We start from the raw sequence: 27717 nt of genomic DNA, 5'->3' as shown, positions 1-27717 counted from the left end.
TTATTCTACCCATTTTCAAAAAGACCGAAGAGGGGCGCCTGCGTGGCTCAGTTGGTTAAGCATCTGCCTGCGGCTCAGGTCACGATCCCAGGGTCCTGGGATGGAGCCCCACATCAGGCTCCCTACTCCACTGGGAGCCTGCTTCTCCCTCTCCCTCTGCCACTCCCCCTGCTTCTGCCCACTTAGTCTCTCTCCATCAAATAAATAAATAAAATCTCTTAAAAATTTTTTTCTTTGTTCTTAGAGGGGAAAATGTGCATCAGAATTTTAGGAGAATATATTTTTATTCAATGAATAAAATGGGTTTTTTTAAACATAAATACTTCCATGAAATAAATCCCAAGTACTACATTAAAGTTTTTTCAGTACAATTTATTCTTATTACACTTTAATTAGCATTTATTAAGTATCTTAGAAATATTATACTCAAAGTAATAGAACTCCAGAGAAAGGCCATTAACTAAGGCGAACAGTCTCAGTGTGTCAGCTTCTTAGTTATTAGCGTGTTCGCCTCTCCACTACACATACTTGCTCTCTGGTGGTTATTACTGTGTAATGGTCTTCAAGATGCGGCTGAAGCTTGAATCTACATCTGGTATCAGGCCAAGTCTGTAAATCCATGAATATAGGTCACTGACTGCGTTTAGGGTACAGTTAATAATGATGAATCTGAAAAAGACTGGCTATTCTCTTGGGAGAAGAAAATACACCCCACCTAAGTGGCAGCTCAGTTTTCTAAGAAACTCAGAAAAGAATCATCAGCAAAGGGAAAGAATCAATGATAAGGAGAGGAATACTACTCTGAGAATAGAGTAAATACAATATATACACACTGGAGTAAATAGGCTTCTCCTGAGTCCAAGTTCTGACTTTTATTTTTAAAAGTCTGATAAAAATGTACTCAATTACATTTTATACAGTAATATTTAGTGAACTTTGTCCAAAAAGACTTATGTTTTAAGTTCATTTGTAAAAATAACAAAAGCTGTATCACTCAATCTCTGGTCAATAAGGAAGGAAGAAAAACCTTGCTAGAAATGACAATTTCACACAAAAGGCCAGGTGACATAAGAATAGTATATTAATTAATATATTTTCTTTGTATTTACAATAAAGCCATTTGTTAATACTGTGATAGAAAAAATATTATGTAGTATGTAGTATTATGTAGTAGAGACAGGCTTTGAGAATGACCACTCCTCTCACAATAAAAACATACAAGGATTTCTCCCACAGCTAAGGTACTTTTCAACATGACAGTCTTGGGTGAAGGTAAAACTGACAAAGTACTTTACCTTATAGATCAGCTATATCCTAGAATCAAGAAATCAAGGGTATTACCATTAAGCAAGCAGCAAAAAGCTGTTTAGTTTTTCTAGGACCATCTAAATATAGTAGTTACCATGTGAGAATTTAATTTTACTTTGAATTATAAAAAGTAAAAACACTAAATTGGGTAACTGTATTAATCAAAAGCAGTCCCAAACAAAAAAGCCATCAATAAAAATGAAATAAGGCATTCTTATAAGTGTATCATGCATAAAAAGGATAATTACATAATACATACTTTAATGACCAGACTAATAAATAAATGAGGTAAATTTTTCAGTTATTGAAACAAATCAACTATATTTAACGACTTAAGTGTTGCGCTGCCACTGTTTCAGTTTCCAAATATAAAGTAATATAATTAATCATCTAAAAACTGCATACTCTGAATGTTCGCTTTTTTTTTTGATCCCCTTTTGAGATAGTAAAGGGAACTGTGTAACAAAATATTATCTGAATATAAATTATCAACACCAATATAATACAATTATCATATAATCGCCATTTTTATATGCACAGTGCAAATACTGTGAAAGCTAGAAAAAAAGATGACAATAGACTGGCCAGAATTTTAAATTTCAGACTAACCCATGATAATCTAAAACAGGAAAAACAAAAATAAAATTTAAAAATAGACAGAACTTGATATCCTTTCCAAATTCGATAATCCACCAACATGCAGCTTCTAAACAAATTACCTCAAAGTTAAAAAAAGAAAATGTTAAATCTCTTTTTGAGCTTTAGTTTTCAAGTTTATGCTCTTAAGGAAGACTAACATTAGCAAGAACTGTAATACTGTTTTTAAAAATCTAGAATCTTTGCTAATTTTGTAACTGCTTTCCCTATTTTAGTTATTATTAAGGGATAAGAGAGAAAAACATTAAATGATCAAGTAAAGGGTATGTATAGCCAGTCCATGAAATATATTAAGTTGAATCAGTTGGATCAAGAATTTCCTACTATGCTGCTACTAATTATCTATAGCTACCCTGGAGTAGTAATTTAGAAGGTGTCTATCATAACTACTAACAGTACTTTTCATAGTATATCAATTTCCATTTTTACTTTCTTCTCTCCCTTGCCACTTACATGCATTATTTTAACTGTGTGATAGGAAATTTTATTTTACAAACTCATTTCAAATTACTGAAGAGGTGATTTTAACACATAAACCTGCCAATCCTGAGATGACAATGATGATGATGATGATGATGATAGGAAAACTAAAACCCAGATGACTTCTCACTCAAATTTCTGCTTTAGTTTCTTTTGGAAGATGGCTGGCAAAATAGAAAGAAGAGCCAAAATCATTAGAACAAATACTGAGTTCCAGGAAACAGCTTCCCCTGCTGTTGTAAGCTGGTACAGTGTTGTTCCTGCTTTAATCGCTACAAAAGAGGGAGGTGCGACACCTAAAATAAAAAAATAAAAACATAAACAATCATTTTTAAAAATAAGATTTTGTAATATACTTTATCTTCACAAAATTATCCAGAACTCATAACAGCACTGATATTATTATATCATATCATATATATTATTATTATAATGTAATATTTTAAACTGATTCAAACAAATCCATATTTAAATTTTTTAAGACTTTATTTATTTATTTGACAGAAAGAGACACAGCAAGAGAGGGAACAGAAGCAGGGGAAGTGGGAGAGGGAGAAGCCAGCTTCCCGCAGAGCAGGGAGCCCGATGTAGGGCTCGATCCCAGGACTCTGGGAGCATGACCTGAGCCGAAGGCAGACACTTAACGACTGAGCCACCCAGGTGCCCCCATATTTAAATTTTTAAAAATTAAAATTTTCTCTGTGTGTAAAAATTTCTTGTAAGAATATACTGATCTCCATTTTGGAAAAACGTAATTTAGTTTAAAGCCCCTTACATTTATTTCCATATAAAGAATTAAATCTTTCATAACTACCTCTGAAGGATAATGAATTTAAAAACTCAAGAAGAATTTCCAGAAAATAATTTACAACATTTATCAACAGCTTTGACCCAGCAATTTCAACTTTAGGAAATACTAATGCAGGGGTGCCTGGGTGGCTCAGTCGTTAAGCGTCTGCCTTCGGCTCAGGTCATGATCCCAGGGTCCTGGGATCGAGCCCCGTATCGGGCTCCCTGCTCCACGGGAAGCCTGCTTCTCCCTCTCCCACTCCCCCTGCTTGTGTTCCCTCTCTCGCTGTGTCTCTCTCTGTCAAATAAATAAATAAAATCTTTAAAAAAAAAAAAAGGAAATACTAATGCATATAAGCAAAGATCTAGTCTCAAGGATGTTCATCAATGCATTATAAATAACAAAACTCTGGAAATAATCTAAATGTTCAAAAATAAGATTGAGTAGATTGTCCTTCATCCTTGACAGAATATATTTAAAAATGAAGTGGTAGGAGATACTCAGAAATAGAAAGATACTCAAAATATAAGAGCAGTTTATACAACAGCATAAGTGGAACTACATTTTGTTAAAAACCAGAACAAACTGGAAAAATTATTTTAGACCAAGCTGAAGTTAACTAAATCTCTAGGTATTCCACCTGTAAAATAAGGGGATAGGGATAAAAATCCTCTCTTCTGATTCCATGAATGCAACACTATTATACAAAATCCAAAATTATCCCTGCTAAGATTTTTAAGTTTGTCAACGAATTTTTTTAAAGTAGCAACAAAATATTGATTTTGATTATTCTTTTCAAGATCTATAAATACTAACTTAAACTTTGACAGTACAAGAGAAATCTGTTCATTTCACTGGTATCTAAACAATTCAAATTAAATTAGAAAAGCAGAATACTCTTACTAAAGAACCATCAGAATTCACAAAATGTATAAATGAATCTTTATGTCCACTAATTAATTTTAAAATTAAGTGCCAGCTACTTGAAAGCAAGAACATTTTATTAATCCTTGCTTCCCCCACACTTTGGTAATGCCCATAATAAATACTGATGTCAATAAAAGTAGGATCAACTTTCTACTGAACATTAAAGTTCAATATTTCAGTATGTGATTAAAAGACAAGGGAGTAAATTATTCAAATAGGGCACCTTGATTTTCTTTTCTCCCCACCAAGGGAGAGAATGGAGTTAAATAAAGTCTTGCTCAAATCTGTATGATTACAAATATATCCAATAGAAAGTACACTTCTTTAACAGAAGTAACACAAAAATACTTAAGTCAACACAATCCAACAAACATTTCTGAGTATCTATTTACGTATGCCAGGCTCTGTGCCCAAGAGTTATATATGGTGCTGGCACGTGTGCAAAGAACACGAAACCCAGCCCAGCTGGACACTGTTAGGTATGTACACAACAAGTTCTAACACAGAGTGAACTTACCTAGAAAAGTGCCAATAAAAAAAACTTTCAATGGCACGTTTATCACAGGGGATGTAATATTAATAAACCAATTAGGCAGAAATGGTGTTATTCTCAAAAATATAATGTAGTTAATGAGATGTTCTCTATGACGCTCAACCTGTCATAAGAAAGAAACCAGTTAGGATCAAGATAAGGCCAATACTGAAAATAAGTTGCTTAATATAAAATATTTATTTCAAATTCTCATTCCCTGATAGTTCAGAATCTATCCAACAGAAATGATCAAAAAAGGAGCTTGAAAATGACAATGAACTACTTATCACATGCTCTTTACCAGAGCTAAATGAGATGAGTTTTTTTTTTAATTGTACTTACAGCTTAATGTTACACTACTGAAGATGGTTCTACATCTGCCTAGCTAATATGGCTCAACAATGACACTTTACACCGCAAAGAGCAAAATGAAACTTAAAACTATATACAAGATACACATCAGGTGACTAATATTTTAATGCCTTTAACTTCCTACAATGTAAAGGGCTAGTATAGCACATCACTAAACCTAGCCTTAATCTTTATTTTTCTGTTATTATGATACACACTACACGAGTGACTCATTCATTAGATAAATGAGATTGAACAAGTATATGGAGATATTTAGCCAGTTAAATAAAAGCACTGATTATAGGTTATACTTCTAGATTTTGCTTTAAAATAATGATGGTGATTTGCAGTGAAATGCTTAATATCTCATTTCCTAGTCTGTAAAGCAAAAGGGTAAGTGTAAGGCAGAATGATTTCTACAATTCTTCTGGGATTTAATTAACAGGTTGTTTCTTCTAATTCTTTATAAAAATAAGATTTTCTTAGCAACACCGTATTAGACCTTTCTGTGTAGTGGTGCTTATATTTATCATCGCTTGTCTTTGTAGAGATCCTGACTGAAGGGAACAGTCATTTCTACTGATGAAATGCATTCAAGGAGTTGGCTGATGTAAGTTTTTCAGGGACCCACTAGACTGGGCTGCATCAACACAAAACAGGGAGCGTGTCCACATATGTGAATGCTTTCACAGACACGTTGACTTCTCCGCTCTGACTGAACTTACTAGGAATGAAGAACTACAACTACTGTTACAGTACAGAAACTTAATATTTGAAATGATTAACATTCATTATTTGCCCACCACTTTAATTTACTTAGGTCGAAAGATCATTTTTATTAAAGCCCTGAGTCTGGGTTAACTCATATAGGGACTATACATTGACACACTGACCTCCCAATTAGCCAAAGAATTATGTTAAATAACTTAAAAATACATGTTTACCTGTTGTGACCATTTTACTGCTTTCTCTGTTAGGTATTTGTATACAACTGGCCTCCCAACTAAATAGGAGAGCATATAGCAGAATGAGGCCCCGAGTCCAGAACACTAGGAAACAACAAGAAGCCATAAGCATTGTGTACTTTTCCATCTTAGTCACATGGATATATTCACTTAAGGAAAAGCTCAACTAGTATATTTCTTTTGGGGTTAAGGGACGATACTCTGCATGACCTCTCTTGTGCAGAGAACAAGAACCCATTTGATCTAGTCCTTTCTCAGACCAAATTAGGACTAAAATGAGACCGTCTGAAACTAATTGGCACTTGTGATTAAACTTAGTGACTATATCCAAATAGTTAAGGATACCACCTAGCCTAAGAATAAAACTTAAAGAGCCAATTCTTTTTTCAATTGCTATGCTTGAAAATACCACTTCCAGCCCTGGACTTAACTCATTGTGCCCACCAACACTCCTGGACTATTTGAATTACAAAACACAATAGGAAGGAAAGGCTAAAACAGAGCCTATAAATGCAATTAAGTCTGTGATGCCCCTGTTCTAGGAAAAAAACAAACTATAACATCTGCTTATGGGAGGACTTAAAAGATATTACTTTAACATTAATCACCTCTTAAAACTAATGAGTTTATGCTTACATAGACTGGTGGGACTAGATGCCATCCTTCTCCCTCATCATTCTATCAAAAGCTACTTTTTTTCTAGTCTCCCAAATTCATTTTATATACTTACCAAACAAACAAGAAATAAGGCTAGCGGAAAGGGATAAAGAAACCCTGAGAGTATACTGAGAAATATAGAGCCCGGGATAGCAAATGTTTGCAAGCTGTTAACTTCTAAGTTAAGGATTAAAACATAATAAAATGGAATTTTTAAAAGACAAATCAAACATTTCAGGGAATAAAGCATCAATATAGAAGTTATATTAATAAGATTATATCCATATCTCAGTATTAATAAAGTAAAATTATATCTAAAAGTTTAAAAGACCTACAACTCAGTTATAATGCCTTTAACTCTAAACTGACCATTTGCTAGCACTATCATAAATACAATGCTAATCAGAATGTGTTACTAAAAGAAAAACCAAGACAAATAGCCGACATGTACCAGATAAAGAACTGGGCAGTTTGGCAAAAGAAAAGAACAAAAGAAAAAAAAAAAAATAAACAAAGAAGGTGTCCAGTAATCTTATAAATATGCTTCTCTAATGCATTCCATTTACTCCTAAATGTGTTCAGGAAACATGATTTCCATGGAAATCTAGGTACATATAGGGTTTAATAATTACTTGTTCTAATTTAACTTATAAACATCTATCTCAATTCACTACTGATTCAAAAAAGGATAGGGGTTACAAAATATAGTAAAAATCACAAATCTTATTTTTAAAACAGAATTATGTTGTTTACTACTCCCCTCTTGTTCCCAGTTTTGGTGTGGAGCCCCGTCCACCCCCAGCACCTTTTTAAAACCCCTAACACGATTAACTTACAAGTCAGTCAGACTAAGCGAATTCCCTCAACATCTACCCTTCTTTAAAATTTCTATCTTCACTCATTCTCCCACTCTTCTTTTCATCTAGTTCCCACTTTATTCATGTTTTCATCTCAATCTCCTCTGTCTTCTTCCTGGCTTCTTTTATCTTCAGCTTCTTGCTCTTCTACAGGATCCCTTCTGTAGGAAACTGCTCAGATGCCTATGATCTCAAGAAAACCTAGGCTCTCCTTGACCAAGGTATTATATCCAGCTACTGCATCTCATCTTCACTTCCTCACAGAAGATTTTTTCCTTGTCCCCTTGCAACCTGACTTACCTATGCACCACTCTACGGACACTTCCTCCTAGCCAAAAATGATTTTTTTCCTGTTTCTTTTTTCATTCTGATTTAATTGGTTTCAAAATTATGTAGGGGCGCCTGGGTGGCTCAGTTGGTTGGGCAACTGCCTTCGGCTCAGGTCATGATCCTGGAGTCCCGGGATCGAGTCCCGCATGGGGCTCCCTGCTCTGCAGGGAGTCTGCTTCTCCCTCTGACCCTCCTCCCTCTCCTGCTCTCTGTCTCTCATTCTCTCTCTCTCAAATAAATAAATAAAATCTTAAAAAAAAAAAAAATTATGTAGAATATTTACCTGGTTCTAAAGTCAAATCTACGCAATGAAGTACATCTAGAGAAATTTCACCTCCATCCCTGTATCACATTCTCTCCCCATAAATAAACACTGTTATTGGCTTTTTTTTTTTAATGCTATGAAGCTGTGTCTATTTTTTTTTAAAAGATTTTATTTATTCATTTGAGACACAGATAGGGAGAGAGAGAGAGCATGAGCAGGGAGAGAGGCAGAGGGAGAAGGAGAAGCAGGCTCCCCGTTGAGCAGGGAGCCCGATCGATGCAGGGCTCGATCCCAGGACGCTGGGATCATGACCTGAGCCGAAGGCAGACGCTTAACCATCTGAGCCACCCAGGTGCCCCCTGTTATTGGCTTTTAAAGATACTCTTTCTCGGGGCGCCTGGGTGGCTCAGTCGGTTAAGCGTCTGCCTTCAGCTCAGGTCGTGATCCCAGGGTCCTGGAATAGAGCCCCACATCGGGCTCCTTGCTCAACAGGGAGCCTGCTTCTCTCTCTCCCTCTGCCTGCAGCTCCCCCTGCTTGTACTCTCTTTCTCGCTATCTCTCTGTCAATAAATAAATAAAATCTTTTTTAAAAAAAAAATACCTTCTTTAAAAAAAAAAAACAACAAAATATCTGCATGTGTATGTGTGTACTCATATAGATAAAACACAGCATACAAACTTACTATTCTGCTCTTTGCTCTTTTCATTTAAGGATATAGCCTGGGTAATAATGCCTTAATGGCATAGAGAGACCTTTCTCATTCTTTTAATAGCTACAGAGTCCACTCTAGTGTTTAGATTTACCATGGTTTATTCAACCAGTCCCCTATGGACTAACATTGGGTATGGATCCTTCTAACTGAATATTTAAAATTCTGCATGTCCTAAATAAAAGCAAATATTTTCTTCCTTTCCCAACCTAAATATGGTCCTCTACCTATTCTCTTTTTTTCAAAAGGCCAAAAATACAAAGCCAAAGAAAGGTAACCAACAAGAACAAAACTGGCATAATATTGATAACTGTTGAAGCTGGATGATGGGTACATAGGAGTTCATTATGATTTTCTCTACTTTTGTGTACATTTTAAATTTTCCATAATAAAAGAAACTTTTTAAATTACTTAAAGTCCTCAATGACTACCCAATACCAAATGAATATTCTAAATTCCTTAGTCTGGTACTCAAAGTCCTCTACAGAGTGCAGTGTCTAGCCTATCCTCCTAAACTTATTTCTCTATCCTCCCCTTCTCATACCCTAAACTCCAACTAAACTGGATGCCCGATCACTTCTTAACCATGCCCTGTGCTTAAAAGCTCTGCTCTAGACTTACTCCAACTAGAATGAAACTGTGCCACGTCCCTACCCATAATTCCCCATTGCTCTAGTAGTTGTTCTCCTTTTGAACGCTCAAAAACACTAGATTTCTACTTAGCATATAATTAATAACCCAAAAGCTGAGAGGCAAAATAGGGCAAAACAAAATGACTTTCCAAAGTAAAGAGAAACTATATGCCTTGTTCCCAAAAACCTTATAAAGTCAAATTAAAATATTTTAATTCATGGTTACAGTGTACAAAGGCAAAATAACTTTAAGTCTAACACTATGGTTTTCCCAGATAGGTTCTAAAATAGAATTAGTAGGAAAAGGCAGCAGTTATGGATTTCTTAAAAGTTTATATATTATTAAATTACTTTACAAATAGCTGCCAAGGGCGCCTGGGTGGCTCAGTCGTTGAGCGTCTGCCTTAGGCTCAGGTCATGATCCCAGGGTCCTGGGATCGAGTCCCACATCGGGCTCCCTCCTCGGGGGGAGGCCTGCTTCTCCCTCTCCCACTCCCGCTGCTTGTGTTCCTGCTCTCGCTATCTCTGTCTCTGTCAAATAAATAAATAAAATCTTTAAAAAAAAGAACAAAAAAAACAAATAGCTGCCAAATAACTTGTTGAAAGATAAGTGCATAATAATGATTCATTCTCTAAATTTTCCCTAATTGGATTTTTTCTCACAATAAATAAATGACAAAGTTCCTACATACAGCACACTACCTAAATAAAAATGTATTCTCATTAGATGGATAAAGGAGTAATGTTTATATCGTCAGCAAAAGATTTTGTAAATGTACCCGTAACAAATTGCTTATGCTGGGAATAACTGGTCCAGCATGCTTAAGTATATACTCAAAACATCTGTATAAGGAGGCAAATATAGAAACATATATATATGTTAAGTATATAGCATCTAATCTAATATAAATCCAAGAAAAGAAAATGCTACTGAATTTTAGGAGAAAAAGTTTTGAGAAGTACAATAACCAAAAGCAATTCAGGAAATAAAAGAGGAAGCCAAAATAGAAATAGTTTGAGAGAAAAAAGAAAAAAAAATAGTTTGAGAGAATTCACAAAGTAACTAATTTAACTTTTAAAAATAAATGCTGGTTGGGGGGATGCTTGGGTAGCTCAGTTAAGCCTTTGATTGGATTTCAGCTCAGGTCATGATCTCAGGGTCATGAGATCAAGCCCTGCGCCCGGCTCCGCACTCAGCAGGGAGTCTGCTTAAGAGATTCTCTACCTTTCTCCCTCTGCTCCCCTCCATGAGCGCTCTCTCAAATAAATAATCTTTAATAAAAATAAAAATGGTGGTTTAAAAGGGATAATGATTACCTTTACAAAATCAAGAGATAATTTTTTTTTTTAAGATTTTATTTATTTGACCGGGGGGGGGGGGGGTGAGGAAAGCACCAGCAGGGGGAGTGGCAGAGGAAGAGGAAGAAGCAGGCTCTCAGCTGAGCCAGGAGCCCAACATGGGGCTCGATCCCAGAACCCTGGGATCATGACCTGAGCTGAAGGCAGACACTTAACCAACTGAGCCACCCAGTCACCCCGATAATGTCTTTCATAAACTGAGATTTGAAAATAAGCTGGATTAAAATAAAAAATACAAAAAATCGGATTAAAGTTAAAGCCCATAAATTAGAAGATTAATCACCAGTAGCATAAGCCGTTTGAAAATATGCAGGAAGAATAAAGCTAAAGCTATTTTCCTGACTAGTTAATACAACATATATTTCTATAAAACGAATACATACCAATAATTATTTTTAAAATTCATATCCTTTTAATTGACTAATTATCCTCTTAAGATCTTTTTACAAAGAAATCATTAAATGGAAGAAAAAAATCATGAACAAGAAGATTCATAACATGACAAGTAGAAAAGTAAAAAATTAAATACAAATTATATCTTCAAACCTAAGGGAACATTTTTTTAAATTATGCTGTGGTGACTATTAATTCAAAATAACTAAACTAATCAACTAACTAATACAATAATAAATTAAAGAGATAAATAAAATAATTATCTTGAATAATACAGAGGAAAGGAAAATGTTTATAAGTGAAATAAGCAGAATACAGAAGAACTGGTAATAAATATTCAGAAATAATAACTGAGTTGAGATAGGTTTAAGGTGAGAATGTTTCCCATTTTAATTTTTCTATATTTTACTAAATATTACACTGCATTAACAATTTTTAAAAGAAAAAAGTTATGCATAACTAAACAGTACTTTTAAAACTTCTTTCTTGAATAAAACTAGAAAACTTTTTTTTTTTCAGTTAAAAGGATACAAAATATATGTAGCAAAATAAGCTACAAGTACTTGTACATAAAAGGTGTCCTTATATTTGGATAAAACTTTTCCTAGGGCCTTGGCATCATCCATATCTCTGGGAACCTTCATATTCACTCTTTCTTCTCTAAAGAAATAAAATTAAAGTGAAAAATTTTAAAGCAGAAATTTGCCAAGATAATTAATATCAAAATCAAAGTTCAAAACATGAAGTTTTATCCAAAATGATTTGATGCTTGAATATTAACCATAAATTTGTAAGTTTTAAGTTCAAAAGTCTATAAATTATTTGTTTTTAATGCTTTATTATGATTTCATGAGACCTGCAATCTATATATGAAAGTTCAGGATGACCCAAACTAAATTAGGTTAAAAGCATTTGCTCCAACACTGGTATAAATTTTGAATTAAGAAGTGAACTACTGATATTAGCATATTTAAAACATATTTAACATCATTTTGGGTAATCCTCATGATTAAACTAAATTTAATTAAAACTAAAATTAAGTAAAATTTTTTGTGATTTACAGTTCACATCTTTTCTGGAATATCCCAGCTCAAAGTTAAGATAAAAACAGAAACATTTTTCCTTTTCTATTAATTTTACTTTATATTTGGAACTGAATGATTTCTTGCTTATAAAAGCCTCAGATAATTTACCTCTCTGTTTAATGTATATTGTGCCCATTTGTTTACATGATAAAATTCAACTGATCTTGCAGAACAATGACAGACTGCTGCCTATGTTCTATAAAGATAGCAAGTAAACTAAAATGTGTTTTCTCATTTTTAAATTTAAAAATTAAAAAACTCATTATAGGGGTGTGCACGTATGTATGCACCCACACACACACACAGAAATAAGCAGAACAGGTTTATAATAGCATACTTATATACAAGTCATGTTATCATTCTTAGAGCAGACTGAGAGCAAAGACAATCTCAATCTATACTCTATATTCTTGCCCTCTTTCAGTCAGCTCTTTACTTCCTCCTCCTTGATCAAAACCAGAAAGGATCTAAAATTCAATCATACTAATATTAACCTATCAATAGAACAGGTTAGCCTCCCAAAGGCATTTACACTGATGTAAGAAATCAAAGTACTAAAATAAAAATAAGTTTAACTATAAAATTTCAAGCATAAGGAATTGTTAATAAAAGGAAGTTAAGAGGAAAACAGGAGCTTCCGAACACCTTGAAATCACATTTCACAGTTACCCATTACCACACCAGTCTGGCCCTGTGTTGAAAATCTAACTACATTTTAGTAGTCCTTTGGAAATCTGTGATTACACAAGGGTGGTATTACTGTTTAAACAGCCCTGGGAAAAAAATAAAAATAATTAAAAAAAATAAACAGCTCTGGGATATTTTGCCTTCTTAAAGTATGTTTCAGGTCCATAATCTCTTCCCTAAAATTCAAAAACCTCTGAAAACCAAAAGTTCTTCATACTCTGTCAGCAAAAGTTGACCCACACTTACATAATTATTCATATAGTCTTTTATTATGCCCATTTCTATGCAAAAATATTAATGTATTTGATTACAGGATGCTGCCCCAGATCTTGCTGGAGGTACTACATAACATTTATTCCATGTAGTCTTTCCAAAATGGAAAAATTCTAAATTCTGAAACACATTTCACCCCAAGGTTTGGGCTAAGAAATTCTGGACATATAGTAGATAAGATATACAAGGTTTATACAAAGTCCATTTCACTGTGAAAACTACCTATTCAGACCATATCATTTTCATAACACGGGGAAAAGAAAAAGAGCTAGGAGAGACAGATGTGATGGGGATGGAAATGGATGAGTAGAAGCAGACAGAAACTGACCACAAGAAGGAAGGGAGAAAACATGGACGGAAAAGGGGAGGAAGGCAGAGAAGAGCATCAATGGTTTTCAAACCGCAGGTCAGTATCTTTCATGAATTTTAAAAGAAGTTTGCTTCGTCACTACTGGCATTAAAAAATAAATAGAATAATTTAGAAAATATCAGAGAACAAGACCTGTTGCATGAAACTTTAACTTAATTTTATATGTATAGATGTATGCAAGTGAGCAGGGGAGAGGGGACAGGCACATGCATGCACGATCATGATAAAAAAACGTATTTCTTAATGTGGTTCTATTTTTTTAAAAAAATTTGAAAGCCATTTGAAAAATGAGGCTTTAACTAGAGGAGCAGTGCTAGGAAACCCCTGCAGATAAAATCAAGAGGCAAATTTGGAAAGGAGTGTTTAAATAGCAGTGTCAATATGGACTTGCTACAAACCATGAGAGCTGATATACAATCACCATGACAGTTCTGTTGCTTAAGATTAGTTTAACTTTTAACCCATTTTTATTGATAAATGTCTAGGCATTTTTCAGTTTCTTTCTGTATACTTACTCACTAAGCTGAGGAAAATTTTTATATACCAAAAACATAACAAAAGCTGCAGATAAGAAAATGGACACCAATATAAGAAGTGACATTCTTGCTGACCCAGCTTCTGCACAGGCTTTTTCTGAAAGGGGGAAAAAAAAAGGCTATAATTAAGATAAATATTTTAAAAAGACAGTATTCCAAGTCAGCAAATAATTTCCTTAAAGGCTTTCCTCCCCCAAAAAACCGTTCACACTTTTGTCCAAAACACTGTTTTAACAGAAAATTTTAACTACTATTGTATTTGACATTTATTAACCAGGCCTATTACTTTTGGGGGGATATATCCATTTCAGAAGCATGAAAAAACAGAACACCATAATTTGAAGCATTGATTTGTTGATACGCCAAAGGGGAATAAATATTATCACTGACTTTCAAAATTGTTTACCTATACTGGGAGCTGACAGCATAGACAGAATGGCCTCTTAGGAAAAATGAGGTAATATGGCAATTACTTCAACTGTCATAAGGATCCAGAGATTGACTAATACAACCGGTGAATGTTACGCTTTTTTTTTTTATACTGAGGGCTTCAGAATATAGTTGAGTCTCAAATGTTTTTGGTGGCTCTCTGAGACCCCAAGAATGGCAGAATTTGTTTACATTCCCTCACAAGATAATCTTAGTGTTATCTAAAAAATTACATGCAAGATAAAAGTATGAATGAGATCCAGGAGACAGCAAGCAGAAGAATGAGCAAGGCTGTTTTTACCAGGAAGCGTTAAATAGTGGGGAGGCTAAGATACCTTAGTAGTGCTCACTGGGGAAAAGGCAGAAGTGGGTGGCTCAAGTTTTATTGCCTACATTTGCCATTATCCCGTTAACTGATAACACTCAGGGGATTAAAAAAAATATATGAATGCTATAGTAAGAATTATTTTTAGTTCTCTGAAAACTAAATGGATGGATCTACCACTATGCCTGTCCCCTAACTACTGTCTATGTAACTTTTATACACACTTTTATGAAGTATCCTAATCAAATGCCTGTACTTATTCATTAATTTCACAAATCCTTCTTCACATTTATAAAGGTGTATGAGACAGGTGTCACTGACTGCTCTACTAACACCCTCTTTCTCTGGGAAACTTTCCCATGTTCCCCTTCCCCCCAAAGGGGCTAATCTCATTGGCCCTATTACAGTATGATTCCAACCCTTTACCCTCCCAAACACAGAAGGCTAACTTGCCCAAGGTTGGAGACCTAAGTCAAGTAGAAACACTTCATTATTGGCTGACCAAATTTTCTCTTGAAAATTTTAACTAAAACAAAGAGATGCTGTTGTCAAGAGGTAGTAGGTCTTGAGGCTGAAAGGTCAAGCAGTGAAAGCCACAGATAACAACATGGAAAGCCAAAGACATGTACCAGAAAATATAAGAGGGGAGAGTGAAACATAAACCCGGAGAAACTGGTTCATTTCTAACTTTCTCACTTTCGTTGAAGCCTGGCTATATTTCATTTCTTGCTCATGAATGCCAGTGAGATTGTCTCTTATATTCTTTATTCTATACTCTCTTTTTTACTGGAGCTGGTTTAAACTTATTTCTGCTCCTTTCAACCAAAAAGCCTTAACTAATTAAAAGATAAACTTCGTTTCATCCCTTGTCTCATTATGGTAGTTTTATATATTTTACAACTGAATTAGTAAGATTTTGCTCAATTCTATGTTGAACATGGAGCAAGAGAAACCAACTAGCTCCATGCTACTCAAGGTGTACTGTGTGAGTTACATCATTCAGCATCACCAGGGAGCTTGTTAGAAATGCAGATTCTCAGGCCAACATCCCAGAACTACTAAATCAGAATCTGCATTTTAATAAGATACCCAGGTAATCTGCATGTACATTAAAGCTTAAGAGGAAACAATATGGCCCACTTTACCTATCTCATAGGTGAGTAAACAGAAGCCCTAAGGAGGCTGCACTATCTATTAAAAAAAATTAAATCCTAAGCAACCAAATAGCATAAAGTATATCTCTAAAGCCCTTTAATATCCATTTATAATCAACTCATAATTTCTATGGAAATACAAGTTGCTTAGGTTAGTGCTTGATATACTAGATATAAATTATTCTTACCTGGTCATTAAAGCAGACTTTCTGAAAGACAATATTAGGTTTATTAAGTTCTAGTATTTTGTGAACACTAAATTTAAAAAATTTTATCTTTTCCAATTTTCTGTAATCTAAACATTACTTTACTTTGTTATCATCTGAATCTAAAAGAGGACTTTTCTTCAAAAACCAGGTCACAAATAGAAACTTACTTGCTCATTTCATACTTCTGAAATTTACTGCAGGAGGGAAGGAATAGGATCATAAAGTAATATAAAAGATACCTTCAATGGAGTAATAAACCAGGCATGCCTGCCACTGAATATTCCAGTTCATTAATCCACTAATATATTTATATATATGCTTTTTTGCAGCACAGAAAATTAAACAGAGACTTTAAACATCTGAGGTGGTTTTCAAATATGAAAAGGTCTCTGCAGAATCTTATGATAACAAATGCCTAATTGTTCATATCTTTGCCCTGGTTATGATACCTAATTCAATGCATGTCTTGAGAATTTAAGAAATCATATCTACTTACCCTAAAAAGAAAAGAGTAATCAGCTAAAAGTCACAAAAATATCAGTGTGCACTAAAACTAATTCAACCAAAAATGTAGTTTTAAATAGCAAAATCTATGGAAACACAAACTTCTCACAAGGCTAAAATGTTATGTTCCTACTTTATTAAATAAAGAAGTAATCTACCAGAAAAGGAGTAAGAGTAATATATAAACATTAGGGTTTTGGGCATAGTTTTTTTTTTTTTTTTAAAGATGTTATTTATTTATTCGATAAGAGAATGGGAGAGAGAGTGAGAGAAAGCACAAGCAGGGGGAGCAGCAGAGGGAGAGGGAGAAGCGAAGCGGAACTGGATCCCAGGACTCTGGGATCATGACCTGAGCCAAAGGCAGATGCTTAACACTTAATGACTGAGCCACCCAGGCGCCCCTGGGCATAGTTTTCTATGGGCTGATATCAAAGCAAAGACATGTTAACACATATATAGCCTGTACAATTTTTCCAGCAGCCTGCTACTTCTTAAAGGCATGTTCATTTTTTTTTTTAAAGAATTTATTTACTTATCTGAGAGAGAGAATGGGAGAGAGAGAGCATGAGATGGGGGAGGGTCAGAGGGAGAAGCAGACTCCCCGCCGAGCAGGGAGCCCGATGCGGAACTCGATCCCAGGACTCCAGAATCATGACCTGAGCCGAAGGCAGTTGCCCAACCAACCGAGCCACCCAGGAGCCCAAGGCATGTTCATTTTAAATCTACCTGGAATTACTTGCTCAGCCTTCACTTTTCACTTACTTCCTTGCTTGAATCAAGTCCAGAGTACAAAACGGACTGATACAAATAATTTAATATTATGGGCATCTTTTAAACTCTTCAAAACCACTGCTTTTTCGTTTTTCATCCGGAAGATATTTGTAGACACAAGAATTACTGCTAAGTATAAAGGGCTGATCCCCCACCACCACGACCCCACCCCTTCCTTGGTACTTTTCTTTAGGATTTCTCCTCTGCAAGGTATGCACTCAAATGTAGAGTTGCTTAGGACCACCTGCTGAGCATCTATTATGTACAAAATGTTCTGCTCAGTCTCTGCTTTTAAGAAGCTGATACCAACATTAGCTACATTCCCAAAGAATGGCACAAAGGGGTTTTGAGTATATAGAAAAGCAAGATTACTAGGCTGGAGTAATGGAGACAAGATTCACAGAGCAGGTAGAAATTTGGTTGAAGACTGAAAGATGAGAAGAGTTTACAGCCTTCTAACCCATACTGTAGCTAAATACATTTTTAAAGATTTCAATAGGTTATATCATTCTCTTAAATTAAAAATCAGGGGTGCCTGGCTGGCTCAGTTGGTAGAACGTGCAACTCTTGATCTCAGGGTTGTGAGTTTGAGCCCCACATTGAGCATAGAGATTACTTAAAAATAAAATCTTTAAAACAATTAAATAAGACATTTAGCGTGTTACCTCTAAAATTAAACTATAATATTTTTCTTCCCATTATTAACTTACCAGTCCTAAGTAAAGGGTCACAGGGAAGAAAGGTATCAGGCAACATTCAACTGGACTACAGAAACCACCCTGAGTGTTCCCTGAGTACACATTTTTCTGACTGCTACTTGTTGTCTTACAGTTGGATGATGAAATATATAGACATTTGAATAAAATTAACTGCCAGGTTTAACCTGATACCTATTTCCTTCATGTTTTCAAATTAGGCAAACTTTTTCAAGCATTGTGTTCAATAGTAACATAGAAAACAACTGATAAGAATGCAAAAAACACAGTGACATTCAATATTGAAGCTCTCCTTTCTTTCACACTAACTGGTGACTGCTAACTAGGGGGTATTAGCTATTATGAGTCAACAATTTTTCTTGAGTATAATTCTATTAAGTCCAGAGACTAGCATGTAATTGATTTAGAGTTCTAAACAGATAAAAATTGAAAATATTGTTTAATGATAATTCTACATCTAATTGTATAGCATGCATATTTATAATGTGCCTCCTCCCGGTTGCATTAGATGTATGTCATTTAGCATTTAGAGCTACCCACAACAGTACTTTATATATTCATTAACCTTCAAATCTTCCATCATAGTAATTCCCAATCTGAATCATCCCATTATCTGCTTTCCAACCTCCTCCAGGCTAAAGGTACTGTTACAGAAAGTCAACATAACGTTGTCTTCGCCAACAAGTTCACATGCTTTTCTATGTTCAATTACTGGTTACCACTGGCAAACAATAATCCTTTCACAGCACTCTAAAAAGGCTATTTCAAGTCTCTTCAAGTCTTTAATTCTATCTTCATCTATTCTCAAACAATGACACTGCTTCCACACTTTAGTGAGCTCCCCAATCTCTACCTCAAGATCTGTTCCCCAAATTATCTTCCCTTGTCCCTTATCTTTGCATTAAATGCTAACATATTTCCTTTCAGATTTTGCTCCAAGAACTGTCTCTTCTCCATTCACCCTGTATCTTCAATTCTTCCTCTTAAGAGCACCTTTTCTCTAACTCCTAATATGCATTATCCTTTCTGAAAAATCATAACCTTAATGGCCCTATAGTAGCTCCCTATTTCTCTTATTATTTTCATATCAAAACCTTTTGAGGGGCGCCTGGGTGGCTCAGCCGTTAAGCGTCTGCCTTCGGCTCAGGTCATGATCTCAGGGTCCTGGGATCGAGCCCCGCATCAGGGTCCCTGCTCCGTGGGAAGCCTGCTTCTCCCTCTCCCACTCCCCTTGTGTTCCCTCTTTCTCTGTGTCTCTCTGTCAAATAAATAAAATCTTTTACAAAAAAAAAAAATAAAACCCTTTTGAAAAGCAAAATCTGGTGGGCCTGGGTGGCTCAGTCAGTTAAGCGTCTGCCTTTGGTTCAGGTCATGATCCTGGGATCAAGTCCTGCATCAGGCTCCTCGCTAAGCGAGGAGACACCTTCTCCCTCTGCCTGCCACTCCCCCTGCTTGTGCTCGCTCTCTCTCTCTGACAAATAAAATCTTAAAAAAAAAAAACCATGAAAAGCAAAATCTTCCTAAATCTGCAAGATCTTAGGAGTGACTCTTACTGCTGATCAGGTCTACTAGTTCTCAACACTGTGTTTTCTCAACCTACTTGATCCTACCATGAAGAAGCAAAAGACCCATCTCATTACAGGGCCTCTAATAAGTTTTCATGGTCACAAGAATCTACTACAATATTTTTGGAAGTAAATTTTATTTCAAGGGCTTAAGAATTTTTTTATTATTAAGAATAAAAAATGGTAGTATCATCAAGTATAAATTCAAATAACTAAGATAACTATAAAATACAAATAACTATTAAGACCACACAGAGAGAGAAAGCATGTTTGTAGGTAGAAGAAACACCACTGCCAATTTTGTATAAAGGCTCATTCTCTAAGGCTTATGCCCTATAACTGTGCTGCCATTCAGTCCACACACCCTCACCCTCACCTAACCACTTTCACATCCTTCCCCCTCTCCATTCACTGAAGGCTGAGATCAAGCTTATAGTAAACTTCTTCCTAATCCTAAAAGAGTCATCATCCATTTAGATGATCCACCCAGCCTCAAAATTCTTAGACCTTCATTTCTACTCAACTTTAGCCACCTACTTCCAATGATAAATTAAGTTCTCACATCCCCTGAGACTGCTCTACCTTGGACTTTTAAATCCCAATGTGCCATTCCTCGATCACCTTTATTCTCTTCCTGAGCTTACTCCCTCCATTTTCTCCCTTCTGTGGACCCCTCACTTTTCTTCCTTCCACGCCCAGCCCGGATTCCACAGTGTATCATCTGAAGCAGCACCTCTGAGTGGAATCCTTACCCTTTTCTTAAATCTAATCAAACCCAAAATCAGTGCTACAAGTTCACCTTCTTCACTAAGATGGCTGAGCACAAAGAGAAAAACCATGAGTTATCCATCATAGAGATCTATGTCTTTGGGAAAACTAACTTAGCCTCATTCCTACTCCCATTTTTTTTAGGTGTCTAACATGAATCAGGTTGAGCCAATCTGATTACAGTGATAGGTTCAAGGACAAGCATTATCTGAGACAGTCTAATCAGAATGAATATCTAGACTTCTATTGGTAGTGCTAGGAAAAAGATTCTCAAAGTTATCAAGGAAGCATTTAATTTACCTGGACCTTCAAGAGAAATCAACCTTAAGGTAAAGCTGACATTAAAGATGTGAAAGAAATCAGATCCTGATATCACTGGGCCACTGTTCCAGACTGAAGCCAGTGAATCCCACTTAATCTCTCAATTTTTTAGTTATATAAATCAATCAACTTCCTTTCAGCAAGGGTTTCAATTGTATTTTCTATTGATGATAAACACAAGAATCCTGATACATAATATTTGGGTTGAGACTGGCATCAATAAATTGCACTAATACCTTGGTTGATGTCTAGTTGTCAGTTTTAGTCTTAGTTCCCAGTTATCAGTAAGAGCTTCCTCCTTCCTCTAAGTCAGTACCTTGCTCATACCAGATGCTCAGAGAATATGTATTGAACCAAATGAGCAAGGCAGGATCAAGAACAGACATCTGAGAGGGGTTTATTATCCAAGTTTGAACAATATTGTCTTCTAAAAGCAGTAAAACCAACTTTGAGATAATGTTTCTCAAACATTTTTGGCTGCAACCACAATAAGCAACTTTATATCATGAACTGGTACACACAAAATCAATAGAACTAAAAAATAAAATTCAAAGAACACTTATGCCTTACTACATGCAAAGCACTCTATTTTCTCTTCCATTTTTAAAAATATCTCATCATTACCCATCAAATTGATTTCACACTGCTAACAAGGATGATGACCTCTATATATTGAAAAGCACAGGGGCGCCTGGGTGGCTCAGTTAATAAGCGTCTGCCTTCGGCTCAGGTCATGGTCCCAGGGTCCTGGGATCGAGCCCCGCATCGGGCTCCCTGCTCTGCGGGAAACCTGCTTCTCCCTCTCCCACTCCCCCTGCTTGTGTTCCCTCTCTCGCTGTGTCTCTCTCTGTCAAATAAATAAAATCTTTAAAAAAAAAAAGAAAAGAAAAGCACAGCCCTACGAGTTCTCTCTTTTTTTTAAAGTTTTTCTTTTTTAGTAATCTCTATGCCCAATGTAGGGTTCAAACTCACGACCCCAAGATCATCAAGAGTCGCATGCTCTCCTGACTGAGCCAGCAAGGCATCCCAGAGTTCTCTTAAATCAAAATGGGAAACTTCTATGACTTGCTAATACATAGATCAGCCAGGACAAATAACAGAGAAGAAAATAAATACCCTGGTCCAGGCACCCTTGCAGATAGATTAGATCAAAAGCCTCTTAAGTGCTTCTACCTCTTGTCTTGTTTTTTGTCATTCCTCATCATTCAAGAATTAGACTTTCAGTGTTATTGCCTTGCTCAAGTCTTCACAGTGGTCCTCAGTCTATAAGGCTAAGATGTGAGACGAGAGACTACAGTCATAGCAAGGGACCCACTAAATGTACAAAACACTGCATGTAGCATGTAAAATACTTCAAACATACACACAATGACAACTATTTGTCAAAGTTAGGTAGGTGTGTCAGTTAAAAAAATACAAATTCATTTAAAGTGTCATGGAATTGGGCGGCTGGGTGGCTCAGTCGTTAAGCGTCTGCCTTCGGCTCAGGTCGTGATCCCAGGGTCCTGGGATCGAGTCCCACATCGGGCTCCCTGCTCTGCGGAAAGCCCGCTTCTCCCTCTCCCACTCCCCATTTGTGTTCCCTCTCTCTCTGTATCTCTCTCTGTCAAATAAATAAATAAAATCTTAAAAAAAAAAAGTGTCATGGAATTTATAGGAACATTCTATTACTATGTATTTCTCAATCAAGAGTTACTAAATATTTTTTTTAAGATTTTATTTATTTGTCAGAGAGAGAGAGCACATGCGTGCATAAGCAGGGGGGGTAGCAGGCAGAAGAAGCAGGCTCTCCGCTGAGTAAGGAGCCCGATGCAGGACTCGATCCCAGGACCCTGGGATCATGACCTGAGCAGAAGGCAGACGCTTAACCAATTGAGCCACCCAGGCATCCATTACTAAATTTTTATCTCTTCTCCAAAACCTGTAATCTTTTTGAATGCCAAGCTAAATACCACCTGCAATTAACAAAAATTGTTTATTGTAATCCAGAATATTGGCTGCTAAGTAGTTACTAACGACATCACATCACCAGCTGATTAACACCAGTAACCAAACTCTTATCACATAAGGGATCTACAAAATCTTTTGCCCAGAAAATAAATTCCTAACACTAATTAAAGAGAGACAGAGGGGCGCCTGGGTGGCTCAGCCATTAAGCGTCTGCCTTCGGCTCAGGTCATGATCCCAGGATTCTGGGATCAAGCCCCCATCAGGCTCCCTGCTCGGCGGGAAGCCTGCTTCTCCCTCTCCCACTCCCCCTGCTTGTGTTCCCTCTCTCGCTGTGTCTCTCTCTGTCAAATAAATAAAATCTTAAAAAAAAAAAAAAAAAGAGAGTGACAGAGACAAAAACAGAGAGGCAGAGAAGAAAAAGAAAACACTGGGAATCACTAATTAATAAGATGGATCAAAAAAGTTCCTCTGCATTGCACTTAAATCCCTGTGTACCAACACCATTTTGACCATGGCCAACCTTATCTCCTACAAAAACAGAAATCCTCCACTCCCAACAATTTAATCTCTTTATTGACATTAAACTTCCAGCTTAATGTTTCCCACCCGCCAGAATCCCCTTACCTTCTAACAATCCAAACCCTACTGCTCTATGAAGGCATGCCTTCACATCTCCTTCTATCTTCCTATAGATTTGTAGTCTACAGAAGTCATTTGATAGGGGCAACTGGGTGGCTCAGTCGGTTGAGCATCCGACTCTTGGTTTCAGCTTGGGTCATGGTCTCAGGGTGCTGGGATTGAGCCTCATGTGGGGCTCCACACTCAGCAAGGAGTCTGTTTGGGATTCTCTCTCTCCCTCTGCCCTCCCACCTCCGCTCCCACATGCTCTATTTCTCTCTCTCATAAATAAATAATTTTCTTTAAAAAAAAAAAATGGCACAGTCGGTTAAGCATCAGACTCTTGGTTTCGGCTCAGGTCGTGATCTCAGGTCATGAGATCAAGCCCCATGTCAGGCTCTCCGTGGAGTTCACTTGAGACTATCTCTCCCTCTGCCCCTCTCTGCCACTCTCTTTCTCTCTCAAGTAAATAAATCTTTAAAAAAAAATTGGGGTGCCTGGGTGGCTCAGTTGGTTAAGCGACTGCCTTCGGCTCAGGTCATGATCCTGGAGTCCCGGGATCGAGTCCCATATCGGGCTCCTTGCTTAGCAGGGGGTCTGCTTCTCCCTCTGATCCTCCCCCCTCTCATGTGCTCTCTCTCTCAAATAAATAAATAAAATCTTTAAAAAAAAAAATTGTCCTAAAAAAAAAAAAAAAAAAATTGTCCTGAATGTGTCATCCTAATGATAAAATAAAATAAACAATTATAAAAGCACTTTGGAAGTGTCAAGGTTTTATTTTCTAAATAGCTTTAGGTTATAAAACAACAACAAAAATCAGTAATAAACAATTGATGCTAGCACAAACCAAATGACAATCTTTAGGGATGCCCTATCTGGAAAATACTTTTTTTTCCCAAAAGATTTTACTTTTTTATTTACTTATTAAGATTTTTTTTTTTAATTTATTTATTTGACAGAGACACACAGCAAGAGAGGGAACACAAGCAGGGGAAGTTGGGGAGGGAGAAGCACACTTCCCACCGAGCAGGGAGCCCGATGCGGGGCTCGGTCCCAGGACCCTGGGATCATGACTGAGCTGAAGGCAGACACTTAACAACTGAGCCACCCAGGCGCCCCTGGAAAATACTTTTTCTGAAAACCCTTGGATTATTGTCACTCTCCATAGCAGCATCTTCAAAACAATGTTCCTTTAATTTAGAGTGGATTTCATTTCTGAGTTTTTGAGTTATTTGGCCGTACTGGGAAAAGTTTTCAATTAGCAATAATCGCACCTCAGATAAACCTCATTGGCTAGGATACCGCCACTGCGCAAAGCTATTTGGTCCTACTGTCTAGAAGATGGAGAAATACCCAAATACTATAAAGCTTAAAAAGCCAAATTAGACTGGAGACATTTTAAATTATTTGAAAATAAAATACCATTTTCTGCAGGACACTCTTTAAAAAATTTATTCTATTTTAAATTTCAGCTGAATTTTAAACATACGATCTTCATATATATAAATACATGCTTTTAAGTGTGTAATACTTTATTGTTGACTATACTTATAATGTTGCTAGACACTCTTAAAAGACCCTCTCCTTACCCATCACTAGTGGTGGAACACATCAGTGTAAGCTGAAAACAACTTAATGGACATTTGTTAAGATGTCTTCAAGTTTATGGGCTTTTTAAAAAGCATTTTAAAAGTTTAATCATTTCCACTGTTGAAAAGCAATGAAAAACTCTATGCTAAGATGTAATAAAAGTATTTAGTTTCCAGGTATACTTTCTTTTATTTATTTATTTTTTTTTTTTTTAAGATTTTATTTATTTATTTGACAGAGAGAGAAAGCACAAGTAGGCAGAGAGGCAGGCAGGGGGAGAAGGAGAAGCAGGCTCCCCGCTGAGCAAGGAGCCTGACGTGGGGCTCAATCCCAGGACCCTGGGATCATGACCTGAGCTGAAGGCAGACGCTTAACCGACTGAGCCACCCAGGTGCCCTCTTTTTTTTTTTACTTTCTTTTAAAATAATATTTAAAGTCCTGAAAAATGGCAGAATGGTGTGATGCAAAAAAGCTTGAGAATGAGAGATCTCAGTTACAATAGTAATGGCTAATATTTATTTAGCCTCCACTTCATATAAGCCATTACAATAAATGCTTTACATTAATTATTTTGTATAATACACATGTTAAGCTAAGCAGACACTATTATTACTAGCATCTTTGTCATCCCCACCATACAGTTCAGACGCTGAGTTTTGAAAGATAACAAGTCCAAAGTCATAAATGGTACAGCAGGGACTCACACCCAAGGGTTCCTGCCACTTGGAAGTGGCACCGGTACATAGTTAAATCCTTGCTCTTAACTACTACTTGACTAATCTGGCTTTGTGACTTTATGCAAGTTCCATATCCACCCTGGGCCTCAGTTTCCTCAGCGGTAAAAATAAAGCAGGAGTGCTGAAGTTCCTTCCAGTTCTGTCTAGCTTCAATATTGTCAACCTTACATCCACTCTGAGCTTCAAACAAGCCAGTGTCATTAGTTCTTTTATTGAATTCAACTACAACAGCATTTACGACGCACCTCCTAGGTGTCCGGCCTTGTTATGGGCAGCAGCTCAAGCCCAGGTCCCCCACCCTCTCTGCTCCCGCGCCCCTGGGTGCCAGCAGGGCCCCTTCCCCTCGCAAATCCCCGGGGCCAACTGAGGTCTTTTCCACCCCGAAGCCCCTCCAGCACACTCCCGCCTCTGGGCCAGCCCCAGCTCTGGTTCCGGTTCTACTCACCCTTCAGGTGGTCTCCGCTGCTCTGCGCCGTGACACCCCGCGTCCCCGCTGCCCTGTCCCCCACAGGGGTCGTGTGGAGTGCCCCCGCCTGCGATCGTTCAGAGACTCTGCCTTTCGCCATGGCTGCTGCAGGGAAGGTGGAGGAAGAGGGGTGATGCCGCCCCCCTTAACAACAACTCTGCCGCAGGCTCCTTACAACACCCAGGGGCCACAGCCACAGCCACTTCCGGGGCGACCACCTCACCTGAGACGACCTCAGCCCCGCGAGCACAGTGACGCTCCGCTGAAACCTACAGCGCCCACTCAGACTAGGTTCCGCCCCGCCCCGCCCCCAAGCCTCGCGCGCTCACGCTCGCCCAGTAACCGCGAGACAAGTCAGGGTCCCGGCCCTCCCCATTCACTGTCCCGCCCCTCCTCGCGACTGCAGGGAGCATGCGCAGTCGCGGCACCGGAGTCCCTTGATGTGGCGCAGCACGCAGGCGTCTAATGCGCAGCACGCAGGCGTCTAAAGCGCAGCTTTAATTATCCGGAAGTGCGGTCCCTGAGACTTCAAACCCTTTGTCCCGGCCGCCGGAAGTGCCCGCGAGTGATTAGTTGGCGTTTCGCGGCGAATGCTGATTCAACTTCAACAGTTCTTCAAGCTGCTGTCTTCGCTCTGGTGGGTCTAGGTGATGTCTGATCTGAAGATGTTGGAAAATACACAGCCTGAGTCGAACGTACCGAGTTTAAGGAAAGTTAAGGCTCAGCGAGGAGCTATAACCTGTGAAGGTCACAGGGTGGCAGAAATGGGTTTAGAAACTTTGCCTGTTCATCACCCTGCCGCCCCTCACTAGTAAACCCAGGTCAGCTCATTTAGCTTTTCCTTTTGCTCAGCCCAAATGTGCCGGTTTTCACTGTTAACTTTTTGCACTCTGAAATCTCGGAGCAGTATTTAACTTACTCATTGGTGAGTGTATTGGAATTCCCTCTTGAAAGCAACTTGGCAGTCTATAAAAATACTGTGTTCCTATCCAGTAATTACATTTCTAGGAAGCTGTTCCATGGAAATGAGAATACAGAGGGAGTTATTCCTAACAGCATTATTTATTAGTATAATGGTAAATTATAAAACCCAACACCTAAAGAATGGTTGAGTAAATTATGAGAGATTATTCAAGGGAACTGGTTTATGTACACAACCTCTGCCTACTTATATTAAGACCTTCAGGGATCACTCGAAGAGGTAGCTCCCCATTTTATTAACTTCATGGTCGTCATTAAAAGCAGTAATTATTTGGATTCTTTGTTTACTTGTTCATTGTCTGCCACCTCTACAGTGTGAGCTCTACTAAGGTAGGATCTTTTTGTTCACCATTGTATCCCCCAGCAGCTGACAGAGTGCCAACACCTTAAGTAGGCATTCAGTAAATTCACTACTAAATTTTCAACCATAGGAAGTGATATTTATGAAA

The 27717-nt window shown here is 37.3% G+C and overlaps 1 protein-coding gene and 1 pseudogene across 2 annotated transcripts; both read right to left on the bottom strand.

Moving 5' to 3' along the window:
• Positions 1-351: 351 nt before the first annotated feature.
• Positions 352-26789, bottom strand: TMEM41B (transmembrane protein 41B). Of its 2 annotated transcripts, none has more exons than XM_031017330.2 (8): positions 26511-26789; positions 26267-26392; positions 14144-14261; positions 11745-11873; positions 6741-6834; positions 5990-6094; positions 4680-4818; positions 352-2741 (listed from the first exon to the last, which is right to left on the bottom strand). In XM_031017330.2, the coding sequence occupies exons 2-8, from the start codon at positions 26385-26387 to the stop codon at positions 2572-2574; spliced, it is 876 nt and encodes a 291-aa protein (XP_030873190.1). In that variant the 5' UTR covers positions 26388-26392; positions 26511-26789; the 3' UTR covers positions 352-2571. The 2 variants fall into 2 exon arrangements, with proteins under 2 accessions (XP_030873190.1, XP_030873193.1); XM_031017333.2 differs by having other exon boundaries at positions 26267-26389; positions 26511-26625.
• LOC115936744 (U4 spliceosomal RNA) lies at positions 24732-24813 on the bottom strand (annotated as a pseudogene).
• Positions 26790-27717: the final 928 nt, after the last annotated feature.

This window comes from Leptonychotes weddellii, chromosome 11 (genome assembly GCF_054177405.1).
Source record: "Leptonychotes weddellii isolate Sample4059 chromosome 11, ASM5417740v2, whole genome shotgun sequence".
NCBI classification, from domain to species: Eukaryota; Metazoa; Chordata; class Mammalia; order Carnivora; family Phocidae; genus Leptonychotes; species Leptonychotes weddellii.
The sequence above is the reverse complement of the archived record's forward strand: the minus strand, read 5'-3'. Positions and strand labels throughout refer to the sequence as shown.